Source organism: Eucyclogobius newberryi, unplaced genomic scaffold (assembly GCF_026437365.1).
Source record: "Eucyclogobius newberryi isolate DKJ021-1_F unplaced genomic scaffold, fEucNew1.0.hap1 SCAF_3, whole genome shotgun sequence".
Classification (NCBI taxonomy): domain Eukaryota; kingdom Metazoa; phylum Chordata; class Actinopteri; order Gobiiformes; family Gobiidae; genus Eucyclogobius; species Eucyclogobius newberryi.
The window spans coordinates 22090536-22107495 of record NW_027315945.1 but is presented as its reverse complement, the minus strand read 5'-3'; the positions used below and the strand labels follow the sequence as shown (position 1 = coordinate 22107495).

General features: G+C 41.7%; 1 protein-coding gene across 1 annotated transcript in view; it reads right to left on the bottom strand.

Annotated features, from left to right (window-relative positions):
* Positions 1-16196, bottom strand: part of ulk4 (unc-51 like kinase 4) — a 57289-nt gene extending 41093 nt beyond the window's left edge. The window contains exons 1-18 of the mRNA XM_072461043.1: positions 16056-16196; positions 15886-15985; positions 15665-15804; positions 15422-15584; positions 15211-15312; positions 15049-15132; positions 14896-14968; positions 14613-14765; positions 14301-14542; positions 14131-14200; positions 13982-14045; positions 13752-13844; positions 13578-13638; positions 13276-13493; positions 13110-13156; positions 12955-13033; positions 9641-9748; positions 8249-8332 (exon numbers count right to left, since the gene is read on the bottom strand). Coding sequence (XP_072317144.1) covers positions 8249-8332; positions 9641-9748; positions 12955-13033; positions 13110-13156; positions 13276-13493; positions 13578-13638; positions 13752-13844; positions 13982-14045; positions 14131-14200; positions 14301-14542; positions 14613-14765; positions 14896-14968; positions 15049-15132; positions 15211-15312; positions 15422-15584; positions 15665-15804; positions 15886-15985; positions 16056-16193 — 2019 coding nt within the window. The 5' untranslated portion in view covers positions 16194-16196. The remainder of the gene's footprint in view (positions 1-8248; positions 8333-9640; positions 9749-12954; positions 13034-13109; positions 13157-13275; positions 13494-13577; positions 13639-13751; positions 13845-13981; positions 14046-14130; positions 14201-14300; positions 14543-14612; positions 14766-14895; positions 14969-15048; positions 15133-15210; positions 15313-15421; positions 15585-15664; positions 15805-15885; positions 15986-16055) is intronic.
* Positions 16197-16960: the final 764 nt, after the last annotated feature.

Genomic DNA, 16960 nt, shown 5'->3' with positions numbered 1-16960 from the left:
CGGAAGCAGACAGGGACACAAAAGGGAAAATAGGAGAGATGTGGGAATGAGAGGAAAACCAAGACATTATTTATACATTCTTTTCAGTCATTATATTTGATAAAACTCTTTTGCAATTACAGGAAATGCATTTACTGTATGATACATTGCATTTTATGTTCTGCAATTTAAAATGTTCATTATCTGTGTGGATCTAACGCCAGTCTAACATTACACCTGTCACAATAATTACTAAATATTTTTGGAATTCAATATTTATCGTATGCAATAATTTACGCACAATACTTTTACATAAACATTTGGGCTGTAAAGGATTGAATAATTAACATATATGTCTTTAAGGATATTGTGTCAGTGTCATAAAGTAGTTTCAATATTATCACTTATTGCAATATTTTAATTTGCAAAATATTACCAACATTTGTTATTGTGACATCTATCTAACATCAGTAAAACTTCCAAAATATACCACGATAACTTTTGTTCAAGAGTTGACATAGACAGATAGTGATGTAACAATAATCTACATTTATATGGATCTTGTCATGTAACTTTGTGTTGACTTGTGCTTCAAAGTGTGAAATGGTCATCTTGAGGTAAACACACAGCTCTGACACATGACTCATGGAGTCTACCTGTGTTCAGCCTCCTTTAGGGAAGTCACTGATAAATCATGAATGGACTGTTTTGTGCATGAATCGATGTGTCTGTGCATGCGGCAGAGCGAGGCTCCTCTCACTGTACCTCACCCACTGCACATGTACACACAGAGTTTTCATCATAGGCAGCAGAAGCATCATCGTGTTCAGCCTCATAAATTATTTCCTGCAGCTCAAGTTTGGCCTGGAAACCTGCCTTTCACTCCATGCCATCCACTCGGCCTCTTCCCCAGCACCACTAGGGCTGTGTCTGTCTCTGCCATCCCCAGTGCTGCCACACACCTGCTCCTCTCAGCTCCTCTGTCACTCACACCATTCCCCAATAACCATCACTGCACAAATATAACCTCCATCATGTCTTTGGCTCTGTGCCCTCTCAGCTGACCCCATCCTGTTGTACAACAATGTCTATCTATGCTTCTCTCTGGTGGTTAACTTGTAAATCAGGAAAACTCTCAACAGCAGCAGAGGGGGTTGGGGTGAACCTGCAGGTCAAAAAACGCATCAAAACTACACTGCCTGGAGCGCAATAGACAGGCTCTATCTCAATACTGTCATTCAATAAACAATGTGTGGCACTTGATTTACATTTAGCACAGTGCTAGACAAATCATCTCCTTATGACAAGACGTCGAAACACAGCATAAAAAATGCATCAGTGAAAATGTAGCCACCAGAGAGAAATCGATAGCAATCCAACTGGACATTAATGAATGCAGCAAATGTGCAGTATTATTTATGCTCACAACACTTTGAAAACTGGGAGTCTATAAACACACGATTTAGAGAGTTGCACTGATTAATTTATACTTTGAATAGATAGATAGATATACCTCTTATAATAAAAGACATAACAATGTTAAAGTGCCTATGAGAGGTTGAACTACTCATGCCACTAAAGATCATAATTCTACTTAAGATAAGATATTCCTTTATTGTCCCACATGGGGAAATTTCATTGATGCAACGCAGGTAGATACAGAGGTAGATACAGAAGAAAAGAACAGATCACTTATAGGAAGTTTGAAAAACACTTTCAGTAGAAGATCTCCTATAAACAAAAACTCCCATAGACAAAACCTCCCATTGCCCAACAAGGGATGGAGGGGAAAAAATGATAAAGATAAAAATAAATAAATAAATACATAAATACATAAATACCATTGGATGTAATCACGACAGTAATTGCACATGAATTTCACAGTAATTGCACATATGACGGAATTGCACATGGTTAGGTCAGTATTGCGAGTGTTCAGGACTAACAGTGTTTGTTATAAAGTCTGACAGCAGCAGGAAGGAAAGACCTGCGAAACCTTTCCTTCACACAGCGAGAGTGGATCAGTCTCTCACTGAAGTCTTCCTGATTGTAAATCATGACCTCACAATAGGAAATGCCTTTACTGTTACCAACAGTATGTTTTACACTGGGTCAAAACTCCTATTGTACAAACATACATATGTACATATTTTTTAATGAATAAAGTTATACAGTTTTATTTTGTTGAAGGAATGTTTAAAAGGGCAGGGAAATGTATTTCTTGTGTAAATGGTCTAAAACGTTTAGATGTGTTGTTTTACAATTCTGTTGTACTTTATTTAAATGTTGTATTATTTTTTACTATTGTTTAACTTTTCTCCATAAACTACTTTTTGATTAGAGTAAAACTATAATTCATAATTACACCAAATATAATTAAAAGGAGAAAATCCTAAAAACCTTTCCTACGCACGTTAGATATTTCACAAAAACATGCTGAACGTCATTATAAGTCATATTTAAGATTTTATAAAACATTTTGCCTGTTTTTTGCCCAGTTTGATAATTTTGGTAACATTTATAATGTTACTTTGTGGTTGGACATAAGCAGGAGCTATGACATGGCAGAGGTAATTCTACAACTGTTACCTAGCAACCATATTGTAAACAAGAGCCAACATCCATATAAATTACACTTAAGTTATGATTTGACAAATAATAATACCTGATAACACGTTTATTTTGTTAAATGATTGTTTAAACTGTAAGAAAAATATGTTTAAACTGTAAGAAAAATATGTCTATCGCACCAACCAAATATATCTGCATTTTGGATGGAATGTTGCTTATTAACAACATAAACAGAAGAATTCTATTTTAGAACTCGGCGCTAAATTCTGTAATTTTCCACTCTTATTTTCCATTTTTCCTTTGAAATCTGAAACTTGACTGATGTAAAACTATGAAAAATATTTAAACTAAATAATAATTAGATTATAGAACCGACACCTTAACGTGGTGGAGGGGTTTGAGTGCCCGAATGATCCCGGGAGCTATGTTGTCGGGGGCTTCATGCCCCTGGTAGGGTCTCCCAAGGCAAACAGGTCCTAGGTGACGGGTCAGACAAAGATCGGTTCAGAAGCCTCTTATGACGACGACACAATCAAGGCAGTTCACGTCGCCCGGATCGGCGTCACCGGGGCCCCATCCTGGAGCCAGGCCTGGGATGGGTGCTCCATGGCGAGCGCCTGGTGGCCGGGTCTTACCCCACGGGGCCCGGCCGGGCACAGCCCGAAAGAGCGACGTGGGGCCGCCCTCCCGTGGGCCCACCACCCGCAGGAGGATCCATAAGGGGCCGGTGCAGAGAGATCTGGGCGGCAGTCGATGGCAGGGGCCTCGGCGACCAGATCTCCAGACACAGAGACTAACTCTGGGGACATGGAATGTCACCTCGCTGGGGGGGAAAGAGCCTGAGCTTGTGCGGGAGGTTGAGCGATACCGACTAGATATAGTCGGCCTCACCTCCACGCACAGTTTGGGCTCTGGAACCCATCTCCTCGAGAGGGGCTGGACGCTCCACTTCTCTGGTGTTGCCCGCGGGGAGAGGCGGCGGGCTGGTGTGGGCTTGCTGATAGCCCCTCAGCTCAGCCGCCACGTGTTGGAGTTTACCCCGGTGAACGAGAGGGTCGCGTCCCTCCGCCTTCGGGTGGGGGACAGGTCTCTCACTGTTGTGGCGGCCTACGGGCCGAACAGCAGTGCAGAGTACCCGGCCTTCTTGGAGTCCTTGGGAGGGGTACTGGACAGTGCACCGACCGGGGACTCCGTTGTTCTACTGGGGGACTTTCAACGCCCACGTGGGCAATGACAGTGACACCTGGAGAGGGGTGATCGGGAAGAACGGCTTCCCCGATCTGAACCCGAGCGGTGTTCAGTTATTGGACTTCTGTGCTAGCCACGGATTGTCCATAACGAACACCATGTTCAAGCACAAGGGTGTCCATCAGTGCACGTGGCACCAGGACACCCTAGGCCGGAGGTCAATGATCGACTTTGTTGTCGTGTCATCAGACCTCCGGCCGCGTGTCTTGGACACTCGGGTGAAGAGAGGGGCAGAGTTGTCAACCGATCACCACCTGGTGGTGAGTTGGATCCGCTGGCGGAGGAGGAAGCCGGACAGACTTGGCAGACCCAAGCGCATTGTGAGGGTCTGTTGGGAACGTCTAGTGGAGCCCTCTGTCAGTAGGGTATTCAACTCGCACCTCCGGGAGAGCTTCTCCCATGTCCCGGGGGAGGCTGGGGACATTGAGTCCGAGTGGACCATGTTCTCCGCCTCCATTGTTGATGCGGCTGCTCGGAGCTGTGGTCGCAAGGTCTCCGGTGCCTGTCGTGGCGGCAACCCCCGAACCCGGTGGTGGACACCGGAAGTAAGGGATGCCGTCAGACTGAAGAAGGAGGCCTATCAGGCCACTCTGGCTTGTAGGTCTCCGGAGGTCATCGACGGGTATCGGCAGGCCAAGCGAGCCGCGGCTCGTGCTGTCGCAGAGGCAAAAACCCGGGCCTGGGAGGAGTTCGGGGAGGCCATGGAGGAGGACTATCGGTCGGCACCAAAGAAATTCTGGCAAACCGTCCGGCGCCTCAGGAAGGGGAAGCAGTGTCTCACAAACACCGTTTACGGTGCGGGTGGAGGCCTGCTGACCTCGACTGGGGATGTCGTCGGACGGTGGAAGGAATACTTTGAGGATCTCCTTAATCCCTCAGTCACGTCTTCCGAAGAGGAAGTAGAGACCGGGGACTCGGAGGCTGGCTCATCCATCACCCAAGCTGAAGTCACTGAGGTTGTTCGCAAACTCCTCGGTGGCAGGGCTCCGGGGGTGGATGAGATCCGCCCTGAGTACCTAAAGTATCTGGATGTTGTAGGACTGTCTTGGTTGACACGTCTCTGCAACATCGCGTGGCGTTCGGGGACCGTGCCTCTGGACTGGCAGACCGGGGTGGTGGTCCCTCTATTTAAGAAGGGGGACCGGAGGGTGTGTTCCAACTACAGAGGGATCACACTCCTCAGCCTCCCGGGTAAGGTCTATTCCAAGGTACTGGAGAGGAGAATCCGACCGATAGTCGAACCTCGGATTCAGGAGGAGCAGAGTGGTTTTCGTCCCGGTCGTGGAACACTGGACCAGCTCTATACCCTCCATCGGGTGCTCGAGGGTTCATGGGAGTTTGCCCAACCAGTCCACATGTGCTTTGTGGATCTGGAGAAGGCTTTCGACCGTGTCCCTCGGGGTGTCCTTTGGGGGGTGCTCCGGGAGTACGGGGTCCGGGGCCCTTTGCTCAGGGCTGTCCGGTCCCTGTATGACCGGAGCAGGAGCTGTGTTCGCATTGCCGGCAGTAAGTCAGACCTGTTCCCAGTGCATGTTGGACTCCGCCAGGGCTGCCCTGTGTCACCGGTTCTGTTCATAATTTTTATGGACAGAATTTCTAGGCGCAGTCAGGGGTTGGAGGGGGTCCGGTTTGGGGACCACAGGATCTCATCTCTGCTGTTTGCAGACGATGTTGTCCTGATGGCTCCATCAAACCCGGACCTGCAACATGCACTGGGACGGTTTGCAGCCGAGTGTGAAGCGGCTGGGATGAGAATCAGCACCTCCAAATCCGAGGCCATGGTTCTCGACCGGAAAAAGGTGGCTTGCCCTCTCCAGGTGGGTGGGGTGTCCTTGCCCCAAGTGGAGGAGTTCAAGTATCTCGGGGTCTTGTTCACGAGTGAGGGAAGGATGGAGCGTGAGATCGACAGGCGGATCGGTGCAGCGGCTGCAGTGATGAAGTCGCTGCATCGGACCGTTGTGGTAAAGAGGGAGCTGAGCCGAAAGGCAAAGCTCTCTATTTACCGGTCGGTCTACGTTCCTACCCTCACCTATGGTCATGAGCTTTGGGTAGTGACCGAAAGAACAAGATCGCGGATACAAGCGGTCGAAATGAGTTTCCTCCGCCGTGTGGCTGGGCGCTCCCTTAGAGATAAGGTGAGGAGCTCGGCCACACGGGGGGAGCTCGGAGTAGAGCCGCTGCTCCTCCACGTTGAGAGGAGCCAGCTGAGGTGGCTCGGGCATCTGTTCCGGATGCCTCCTGGGCGCCTCCCTCGGAAGATGTTTCAGGCATGTCCCACCGGGAAGAGGCCCCGGGGAAGACCCAGGACACGCTGGAGAGACTATGTCTCTCGGCTGGCCTGGGAACGCCTCGGGATCCCCCCGGAGGAGTTAGAGGAAGTGTCTGGGGAGAAGGAAGTCTGGGAGTCCCTGCTCAGACTGCTGCCCCCGCGACCCGGCCCCGGATAAAGCGGCAGAAGATGGATGGATGGATGGATAATTAGAAAAACATGAGAACCTGCACTTGGTTCCACAACTCATTTCACTCAAACGTAGTGAACATGATTATATGATGATGATTTTATGACGATTTAGCCCAATTTTCACCAAGTTTATTATTGTTCTTCCTGGTTGGACATAGGCAGCAAATATAGGTAGAGGTCATTCCACAATTAGGTAGAGGTCATTCCACAACTGTTATCAAGCAACTATATTGTTAACAAGGGACAAACTCCATATAAATGACCCAACTGTTATGAATTGAGAATAAATATTACCGGTATGTTATATTTTTCAATGGCACGTTGCATATTGATGACACATGTAGAAGGATTCCGGTTTAGAATTCAGCAATACTTCCTGTAAGATTATTTTTTAAGTTTCTACACAAACTGCAACTTCACAGATGTAAAACTATGATAAATACTTAGCACAGGTTCTATACCACGTCGCTAAGTTATAATCAGGAGAACCTAAAAGGAGAATCTGTCACATAGACTTTAAGTTAAGATGATCATAAATATCACAAAAGCTACAAGCGCAGCTTCATTTCTAACTGCAGGTAATGTCCTTATGAATGGGAGAAAGATGCATGCGGAGAGTGCGGCGCAGGGAGCAGTGGGACAGGAGGCAGAGGAGGGAGAGAAGTTGGGTTGAAGATGAGTGTCTGGTCCCTAAGGCTGTATTGTGCGTGTCTGTGTGTCTGAGTGTGTGTGTCTTTCCGTCAGTGCACTCTCACAGCTCAATAATGATAAATAAGTCAACCTCCCCTCTCCTCTCCCCAACCCCGCTCCTGTCACACAACCCGCTCTTCGCCCCCTACCCACCGCACTCCCAGTGGTAATGAAGCAACAGTAGGTACTAGCTGACAACTGTGCAGACCAGTTTCATCTATATTCATTCGGCTATAGTGGGCCCCCTTCTCTGGGACCCCGTCTACCTCCCAGACACACAAAACATCCATCCAGTGCTTTTCTGTCTGTTTACTGTCCATCTCACGCTCCACAAAATCTGTCTGTAATAGTTATTGGATTATTGCATCATTTATCTATTAGCCATTGAGAAACTTGTGGTCTACATGGGTCATGAGTGCTGTCATTTCAGTTCCTGGTCATAACATTTTCACAGCAGGAAATTACTATAGTTATAGCCAGTTAGACTGGCAAGGTCTGATCTTAGTATGTACCGTATTAGGCTAGTAAATATTATTAGTCTATGGGACTAAACAGAGAAGTAAAACAACCACAACCAAACGCTCTTGACTAGGGATGTCAAGATTATTTGGTAATCGATAATCGGGATTATTCAGGTCCTATATAAATAAATAATTATTGTGAGTGTGTAGAAGCAAAATTAGGCCATTTCAATTCAATATGTACTCCAGGAAAGTAAAACTAAATGTGCAAATGCTTTTTTATGTGACTGTTTATATCACAAGAAGTTTACTTTTGCATTCAGAAAGTTGATTTAATAAAGTTGGTCACATAATATGTGTTAGAATCAAAGAAATTGTTTTGTTTTGTTACGTGTTCAAAATAGTTATATTGTTTCTTGTCACAATATCACATTTTAATGTTACAATTATTGTGACATCACTACTCCTAACCATATTATCTAATAAAAAATAATCACACAGGAAACAGTTCTAAACAGAAATGAGGCGTTGGAGAGAGCTGCCTGGTGTCAGTGCTGTACCTACAGTAAGTGCACGTCTGGAGGGTCCTAATTGCTGGGGTCAGGCGGCTGAGCACTAAAGGGCTGTGTTTGATGCAGGTAAGAGAGAGTGTATGTGTGTGAGACTGCTCTGCATGCCCTTGACTTGCAGCTGGCAAACAACGCTTTAGGCCCCCACAGCTGCCTCATCATTACCGTTCACAGGGATCCCCCCGCCACACACTCTCTCTCTCACACACACACAGTGAGAGAGACTTAGTCACTGCTACACAAAAACAGACATACACAGAGACACTCACCCCTTCCCGCAGGCTCCTCATTAAGCCGGTGTAGGCGGCAGCGGGAACGAACCACAGTCCCTCTGGGGAGCCTCTCTTCTGCTCCTGATAGAGAGGCATGGAAAGACAGGGAGAGGGGTGAGAGCGGGAGGAGGACACAGGGGGGCAGGGGCAGTGGAGGTACACAGCAGTCAGATAGCATAGACCAGATCCAAGAGCACAGAGAAGGGAATGTAATGGCCCAGGAAGGGATTGGGAGTAGTGAACAAGAGAAGTTATGAGTTTTAATTACTTGATTACCATCCCAGTTATACAAGTCTGTATAATATGATGCCTTATCTTCATGTGAAAAGACAGGAATGTAATTATAGTTATGCAAGGATCAAAACAGTACACTGAATTGTGAACAGTAACAGCAAACTTGACCACTCATTGATTTAATTTGAATGGTCAGAAAACAGAATTTGTAATAAAAAAAAACACTTTATATTGAGAAATGACCGATCATTGTATTAAGAAGCTCCAGGGACATGTTCTACATGTTTGTACAGGATTTGTTCTGCTGTAAAATCACAAAACTAAACCGATACACACAAAATAAACATTCAACTCTGTAATCATGTTAACAACAACAATTGTTATGAAGCATGCTCCATTGCTGTGGTGCTAGGCTTTAGGCTATACCTAACCTTGAGCACGAAGACAGCACTGGAGGCTATAACTAATCGTTGTCATTGACTGCTGCTGCAGAAGAGGCAAAGCAGCTGATTTTACCTGGGGACATTTAAAGGACCCATAGTACTTAGATACAGCTGCATGTTGTCACTTTGTGTGGTTCACGAGGAAAGTCTGGATTAAATGTTCTTTTTACCATTGCTCTGTAAAGTAAAAAAAAACTTATCTGTATTAATATCCAAAATGAATGCATAGTTTATAAACAAATTGCCCATTATAATATCATTAATTAGTGTGCAGTGTAGTCTTCAGTCACAATTATTAACTTAGCATTTTTATTGAATAGTCTTTATTTCAGGGAATAGAAGGCACCGAGGTGTCAAGAGAAGAAGATTTTTGAAGGTTATCCATCAGCCTTGTAAATAATGACAATAAATTAGATGCACATAAGATTGAGGTGAGGCACCTTTTCTAATGAAGCTCCAGTCTTAATCTGACATCAATCTACTGTGATTTTTCAGGGTTAGAATCGATTTGTTTTTCTAAATTCTTTCCAAATCTCTCCAGTCAATTAAATAATTAATTGGTTCAGTCATTTAATTACAAAGTTCAAGCAATATATCATTCATGTTACAATTGTAGATAAATAAATACTCTGATTATTTGCATGAGTAATTCAAACCTATACAGGTCCTTATTATGTCACGTCTAATGAGTGTGTTGACATTGAGATGTTACCTGAGAAGCGATGAGGTAGAGGAACTCCCCGAGTGGTGGCAGCAGGAAGTGCTTGACTTTGCCGTTTCTCAAGTTCTCCCTGAGCAGGTCTGTCAGTGTCGTTACCACCTGCGACGACAGACGGACCATCTCAGTAAACAAGCTTAGAAGACTCATGCAAATTAAAACCACTGTAATGGAAAAAAAAAAAAACCTTGGTCAGATGATATGCAAGTTTGACAACTTTTTCTAAACTCATTGCAGAAAAAAACACACTGTTTTTTTAGATAAACTCGCAAGAGAAGAGGAAGGAGACGAGACAGCGTTTTGAGCAGAGGCAGGAGGCACACAAATACCTTCCCTGGCACCTGTATTCAGAGCAATGAGTATATGCATAAACAACTTGGTTCACTAAATCATGCAATCTGATGCAGTTGTAATGCGCGCTCTACACATAGACTTAAGTGTATGCAGACAGCCTTCCTGCCTGGCTGCTTCCTGGCATTAGCATTACTGCCAGCTTCTACCCTCTGTGATCCAATGTGAGTTTCCACACTGCTCTCCTCTCTATCTCTCTCTCTTCGCTAACTTGTTATTGCATATATCTTACTTCTGCAGACATTGTTTCAAACTATACCTTAAGATATTCACTTTGAATGTATACATAAAGAAACACTGTGCATGTTTAATTCACACATGCATGGTCTAATATTCAGCCTGAACTATCTTTTCATCCTGTTTTTCTAATTTCGAATGCACAACTGTGTATCACATCTAATATAACCGCAGACAAAAGCTATGCCACTACACACCAAACTTATAATTGTTTCTATTTAACTAACACAATTTATTTCTGCCACGATATTAAAAACCCACAGACACAAACTGCTGCGCTGCTCGCCCACTCTGCTGTCACTCTTCCTCTCTCCATCACCCAGAGCTAAATGCGCTAATAACATGAATGGCTGAGTGGTTTGTGGAGATTCTGGGATGTGTTTGAAAACCAGTCACGCAGCTGCTATCAGGAAGAAAGTGCTGAAAGGCACCGCTGTGCAACGAGCCGCAGTGAAAACCTCAGTATCAACACACATACACAAAATTACTTCCCTACAAACACACCATAATTATTTTAACATTAGATCAATTAAAGCCAACCAAATCGAAAACGAAAACATAGTATGCTTTTGACAAGACCGAGATGAAACTTAGCTACAGTTTGGTAGAGTGTTCCAGCATTTTGTTTAACATGAAGGTTAACTACTTGCAAATAAATAAATTCATTCACAATGACCCTGCCTTTCTGTTGGGAGTTAGTAGTACCACTGAATATCACACATCATCACAAACTGTCAAAAGAGCAGCTAAAAGGTCACCTTTGCGTCAGTTCCAACTACAAATATAGTAACACTTTTCTTTTGAAAGGGCATCCAGCGCAAAAAACAAAACAGTGCCAGTCTAATTGATCTGGTCAACCTGTGATAGGTGCCAAAGAAGGCCGTTCATCTTATGTTTCAATATCTGTAAACAAAACAAAAAAAGGTTTAAACGTAGCGGTACAAATAATAATACAAGAGTTTTATGGTTAGTTAACATTGTCTTTGTGAGGAGAAGAAAAATACTGAAAACAGCAAAAGAAAGGACAGTTAGACAAAGTTAGGCACAACAGAGCCAGGTGTGTATATGTGTGTGTATGTGTGTCGACGGTGGATTGAACGAGTGAAGCATATAGCAGTTACCATGATGACTAAGCCCAGCCCTGACACTCCAATCAGTGGGACTGCAGCAGGAGCACCCCTGCTGAGCAGCGCACACACACGGCTGCACCAAACAGCTTTGTGAGGACATCATCTTCTCTGTTTATTCTGCGAGCCCAAACTCACTGTTTTTTCAACTAATGTGAGACCTTAAGATTTCACCAATAAGGAGCTAGAATAGCCAAAATAAACTTGATACTTTCATGTAGATACTTGTATGACCAAGGTATTCATATATAACCACATATTTTTACCAGTGTTTAAACCATTAGTGAAAGTACCAGTATATAAATAACTTGCACTTGTTAAATAGACAGGACCCCTACTGACAGTAAAAACAAATCTGTCCCAGAAATAGCCTTCGCACAGTACGTCAAGTCAGTTTATAAAACACACTAACAACTGCCATCAGCATTTTGTCATTATATGGTAAAATGCAAGGGTGAACAGATTTTTAATATACCAGTTGATTTGATTCGGTCAGCAATTTTTTTTTAATTTTAAGTGAACAATTTTGAAGTACTTATACAAGAAATGAAGGTCAACTATTAAAAAATAAATAAGAAAATAAAATAAATCAAATGTGAGAGAGAAAATACACAACCCTATTTTAATTATTATACTACCGAGATTGTTTTTCACAGGAGTATTGTAATGCATTTTATATTATTAATAAAGCAGCCAACAATTAAAAACTACTAATAAAGCTTGTATTAGGAACATGCACACATGAACATAACCAAACAAAACCTTTTAAAGATCACAACATTGTTGCAACATTTTAAAAACTACATTTACAAAAGCTATTGAAGCACTGTGTTTGTCTCAGTGCATCTACTTCCATTACTGACCTGTTAATCCTACCTCACGTTTTTAATGCCCCCTGCTGGTCACCCTTTGTAAAGCGCTGCATAATCATAATAATAATAATCATCATCATCATCATCATCATCATCATCATAATAATAATAATAACTCTCAGTTAAAACACACAATACTCATGACTTGAAAAAATAAGTATGTAAATATATTATTAAAACCTGTATTAGCTAAAAAGATCAAATGTAGTGATTATTTACAGTTATTGCGATCTTGTGACCAGGTATTTATGAAATTGTGGGGACTAAAATCTTTACAGTTACTTTATGAAGACCTGCATAGCTAGTATACACAAAAATCAGGTCCTATTAACGTGAATCTTTCATTCTGAAATCAACAAGGTGATGATTTAGAGTTCAGACATGTGGTAAAATAAGATAAGGTTAGAGTTTAGGTGTCTTGTAATGGGGTTGGTGTACTACAATAAACATTGAGTATGAAATATGAGTATGAAATGTGCTCTACAAATAAACTTGCCTTGCCTTGCCTTGCCTTATACTTTGCATCTCAATCTATTTAGACTAGAGCAAATTAATTAAGAATTGTATGTGGTGTCTACTGCCACCCTATGGATAATAGCATTACTGCATGATCATTCTACTGTTAAATGTTGTTAAATCAAGTGGATATATGGTTTTGCATTTAAGAGTAAATGCAATATTATCAATATCAATAATAGATATAATGTGTAAAGTTACTAACCACAGAGACAGGACTTTGCTCTCCAAGTTCAGAACAGTTCAGTGCCAACAATCCCAAGACTCTGAGAACTTTGCTTCTTCTGAAAAAAATATAAAGAGAGCATATTTTTAAAAAGTATCAAAACCAATTTGAGCAAATTAAACAGCTATACTTACACATCCCAGTTAGGAGCATGTCGTATCTGCTGTGTCAATACAGGAAGCTAAATGCAGAATAAAACAACAGTCCTTGTGAAATTACATATAATACTAGTATTTTATATCTATATTTTTTACTACTATTGCAATGTAATTAATGTAATATGTTGAGAGTATTATTTACCAGTCTGGAATTCAAAAGCTTGTTGGCAATGTCTTGATATCCAACTACACAGCACAAGTAGCAGAGCAGATTTAGTTTTGAGCGTGCTGTGGTTGAAGAGGATGCACTGGGAGTAGGACTAGAGATGACAGAAGTGGAGGGCTGTTCTTCAAAGAATGAACAAATTTGCTCAAGAAAAATTCTCCAACCATCTTCATTTAAGGACACCAGCTTTTCCACTGAGGAAGAAAAACTACAAATCAAAAAGGGATACACGTCTACTCACAGATAAAGATAAAAGTTTTGATGAATGAATGCCATACCTGAATATGCTGGGACACAAAGAGTTTTAGCATCAAATCGCACAGGGGTATTCTTTAAAATCTACGGATCCGTTCATAAAGTTACAGTTAAGAAAAATGAGAAACATGGCAGGAACATCATCAGAATCATATATTATTAGCTTGGGGTTGTCAGCACAAAATTGTAAGCTGTACCTTGGGGTTGTCCATGACTGGTGAGATGGTAAGGTCTGAGTCAGTGAAGAGAAGAGCTTTTACTGAAGATGCAATATCAGTGCCAGCGGTGGGCTATGGAACAATTTTGAAACAAAATCATACAAAATGCGAGACACAAGTATGCCTGAGACCACCACCATAACCCTCATGAAACATTTGAAAAACAAGAAGTATAAAGTATTTTGTGAATAAAAGACAACAAAGACTACCTGAAGCCCAGATGTTGGGTTGCATTCTGAGAGACTGGGGGTATTTCTGGAGGTGATACATGAACTACAACAAGAGAATGCATACTATAAAACAATACATGTACACAATATATAATAGCTTTCTTTATGAATGGAACAAATTAGCAGACCTGAGCAGGAATATAGCCTCTGTATTATCCTCATCTCCACCTTTTTTTGGCCTGAAATCTGATAGACTATCTGGTTCAGGAAAAAAACACAGTTTAGTAATTGTGCAAAGAAATGCAGCGCACAATTCATATGATCATGTAATTAAATAACATATCCAGGAAGTAGTTACCTAATGTCATCGGCTTATTTGAGTGTTGACATTCAGCCAGCTTGTCTACTTTTCTTTCCTCTTCGGCCCTTTCACTTGATCTATGAGTGTTCATTGACTGAATATTAGTGTATTCATAGTGTCGGTCCACCTTTGCTATGGAATGTGGTTTCTTAGAACCCCAGTATCCTGGTGCAAGTGTAACTGACTGCATGTCTTGTTTGACGGTTGGTTCTTCATGCCAGAGTGACACAGTGGGACCTCTGTGAAAACAATGTAGGAACTACACTGGAACTGAAAGCACATTGACAGAACATGGTAAAGTAAACATACCGTTCACTTGCTGAACCATCTACTCCGCAAGTAATTTCTGCTGCAACCTCATCTTCTCCATCTGTTTCCACCTCTTCTTCATCATAACATGCCTCTAATTCCTTTCGAGCTTTAACCCAGAAAGAATGCTGCAACAACTCTGGCCAGTTCATCCTAAGAAAACGATGCATAGTTAATATTTACGCACTAAAATCAACATTTTCATATAATAATGTACAATAAATATGCACCATAAATGTGGTATTTATGATTGGTTAGAATGTATGTTATGAGGGTTATTTACCTTTCATATGGCTCTTTAAGAAGCAGGCACTTTACAAGATTTGAGAAGTCCTCACTTGGAGTTGCAGAAGTAACTGACGCCACAAAATAAAGTTACCACAAAAATCATTAAATAGAATAAATGTATACAGTATGTCACATTTCTCAGCAATACCTGGTTGTTTGAGTGGTGCTGGTTCTTTGTGTAAAATCATATTTGTTAGTTCATCACAATTATCACAATAAAATGGAGGTTTACCTGAAATACACAGACAGTCATATGTGAAGCTGTGCTATTTAAATCACACTCAACTGATAAGTGTATGAGGTTCAGTACCAGTGTACATGTAGTATAGTATACAGCCCAGGGCCCAAAGGTCAGACCCAATGTTGGTTTCTGATCCCAGCAACACTTCAGGGGCGTTGTACAGTAAAGAACCTATAAATATAATCTCATGTTTTTAGAGTAAGTTGTCATTGTGTGGTATTACCATGTTTACAATAATAAGAGACATTACACAAGATATACTCATACTGATTTAGCTGACCTTTTAATTTTGTCCTCATTCTGTCAAGCTGCTCCAGGACATTTCCCTGTTCTGATATTTCAGGAGTTGAAAGCAAAGCCATAAAATCTTCCATGGTCTCCCCCTCTGCCTTGGAGTGGCAGAAACTACAAAATTTTAAAATTCCACTATTATCCAGCAGAATCTAAAAAACACAAGAAAATGTAATCAACAAAGACAATAAAGATATGAGCTACCAAAAAAAGACAATCATTTTTTAAAGACCTTAGCTGGTGTTAGGTCGGACAATACCACCCCCATTTGATGGATATAATGTAATCCTTGGACTAGACCCCATCCAAAACTTCTGACTACATCTTCTGTCAGATATCCATCTTTGGTAACAACAGACTCCAAAGAGCCACCTGGACAAGCATTTGGCAAAACATTCAACAAGTGATGTATTTGTTTATAAAAATAAATAAAATAAAATAAACCTCTCTTACCTGTGCAGAGCTCCACCACTAACCACAGGTGGTTGCTGGTTTCATACCACTCATAAAATGAAACAATATTGGGGTGCTCGAAATCATGACAAAGGCGGACCTATAGTAGAAAATACAAAAAAAGAGACATTACTTTATAAAGGAACATTATTTCATTCGCTGTCTCATACATGGTTGATGATCTCTGGTCGTTTGGCTTTGTCAGAGCATACAATAGCCACATAGTTGAGGCTGCCTTTCAGTCTTCCTTTTTGGACAACAGACCTGCTGCCCGATCCCAACTTCTCGTATAACATGAAGTTTTCCATCTGTAGAGAGCATAAAACACATGTTATATGTCATAACAACTAATAGAAACTATTTAGGACCACGGGTTAATGCTAACGTTAAGTAAAGCTGCTTAGATAACTGAACTGTAGCATTGTTTTATCAGAACTAAGACAAGCTTATAGGCAAACGTTTGCAAAATATTTTCTAAGAACAATTTCCCTGAGAAACAACTTTTACATCCCGCTGTTTGTTACCGGAAGCGCAACGGGTGAAGTATCCCTACAACAATAGGGGTGTATTACAATGAGGCACTATTAAGACTAGATTCAAAGATAATTAATTGTTTGGACTCACGACAATTTGTGGAATTTTATACTTCAAATAATGTGGTTACTCAAAGATAAAAAACAATGCATACATATACACATACATGTTTATAATAAGTATACCTATTAATTACCCCTCTTTTGAATGGACTAGTCCGTGGTTGCTCGGATACAAGAGCGCAACAGAAAATGCACGAGGAGCACCAGTTCCACTTCCATTTTATTTACTGAAGTTTGACTATAGTTTTCCAGCAGATAGAAATTAACTTACGTCAGTTTTGAAACCCGAACCCACACTCGTAATGATAAATGTGGAAATTAGAATGTTTCAATGTTGCTTTCAGAGACATTAAACTAGTTTTGTTGGAATATTATCTGAATCCAACAGTAAAGGCTACTTCTTCCGGTAAAAATCCTTAAAATAAGCAGCAACACATCCCAAAGATACGTCAATCAAATCAAATACATGTATTATTTAA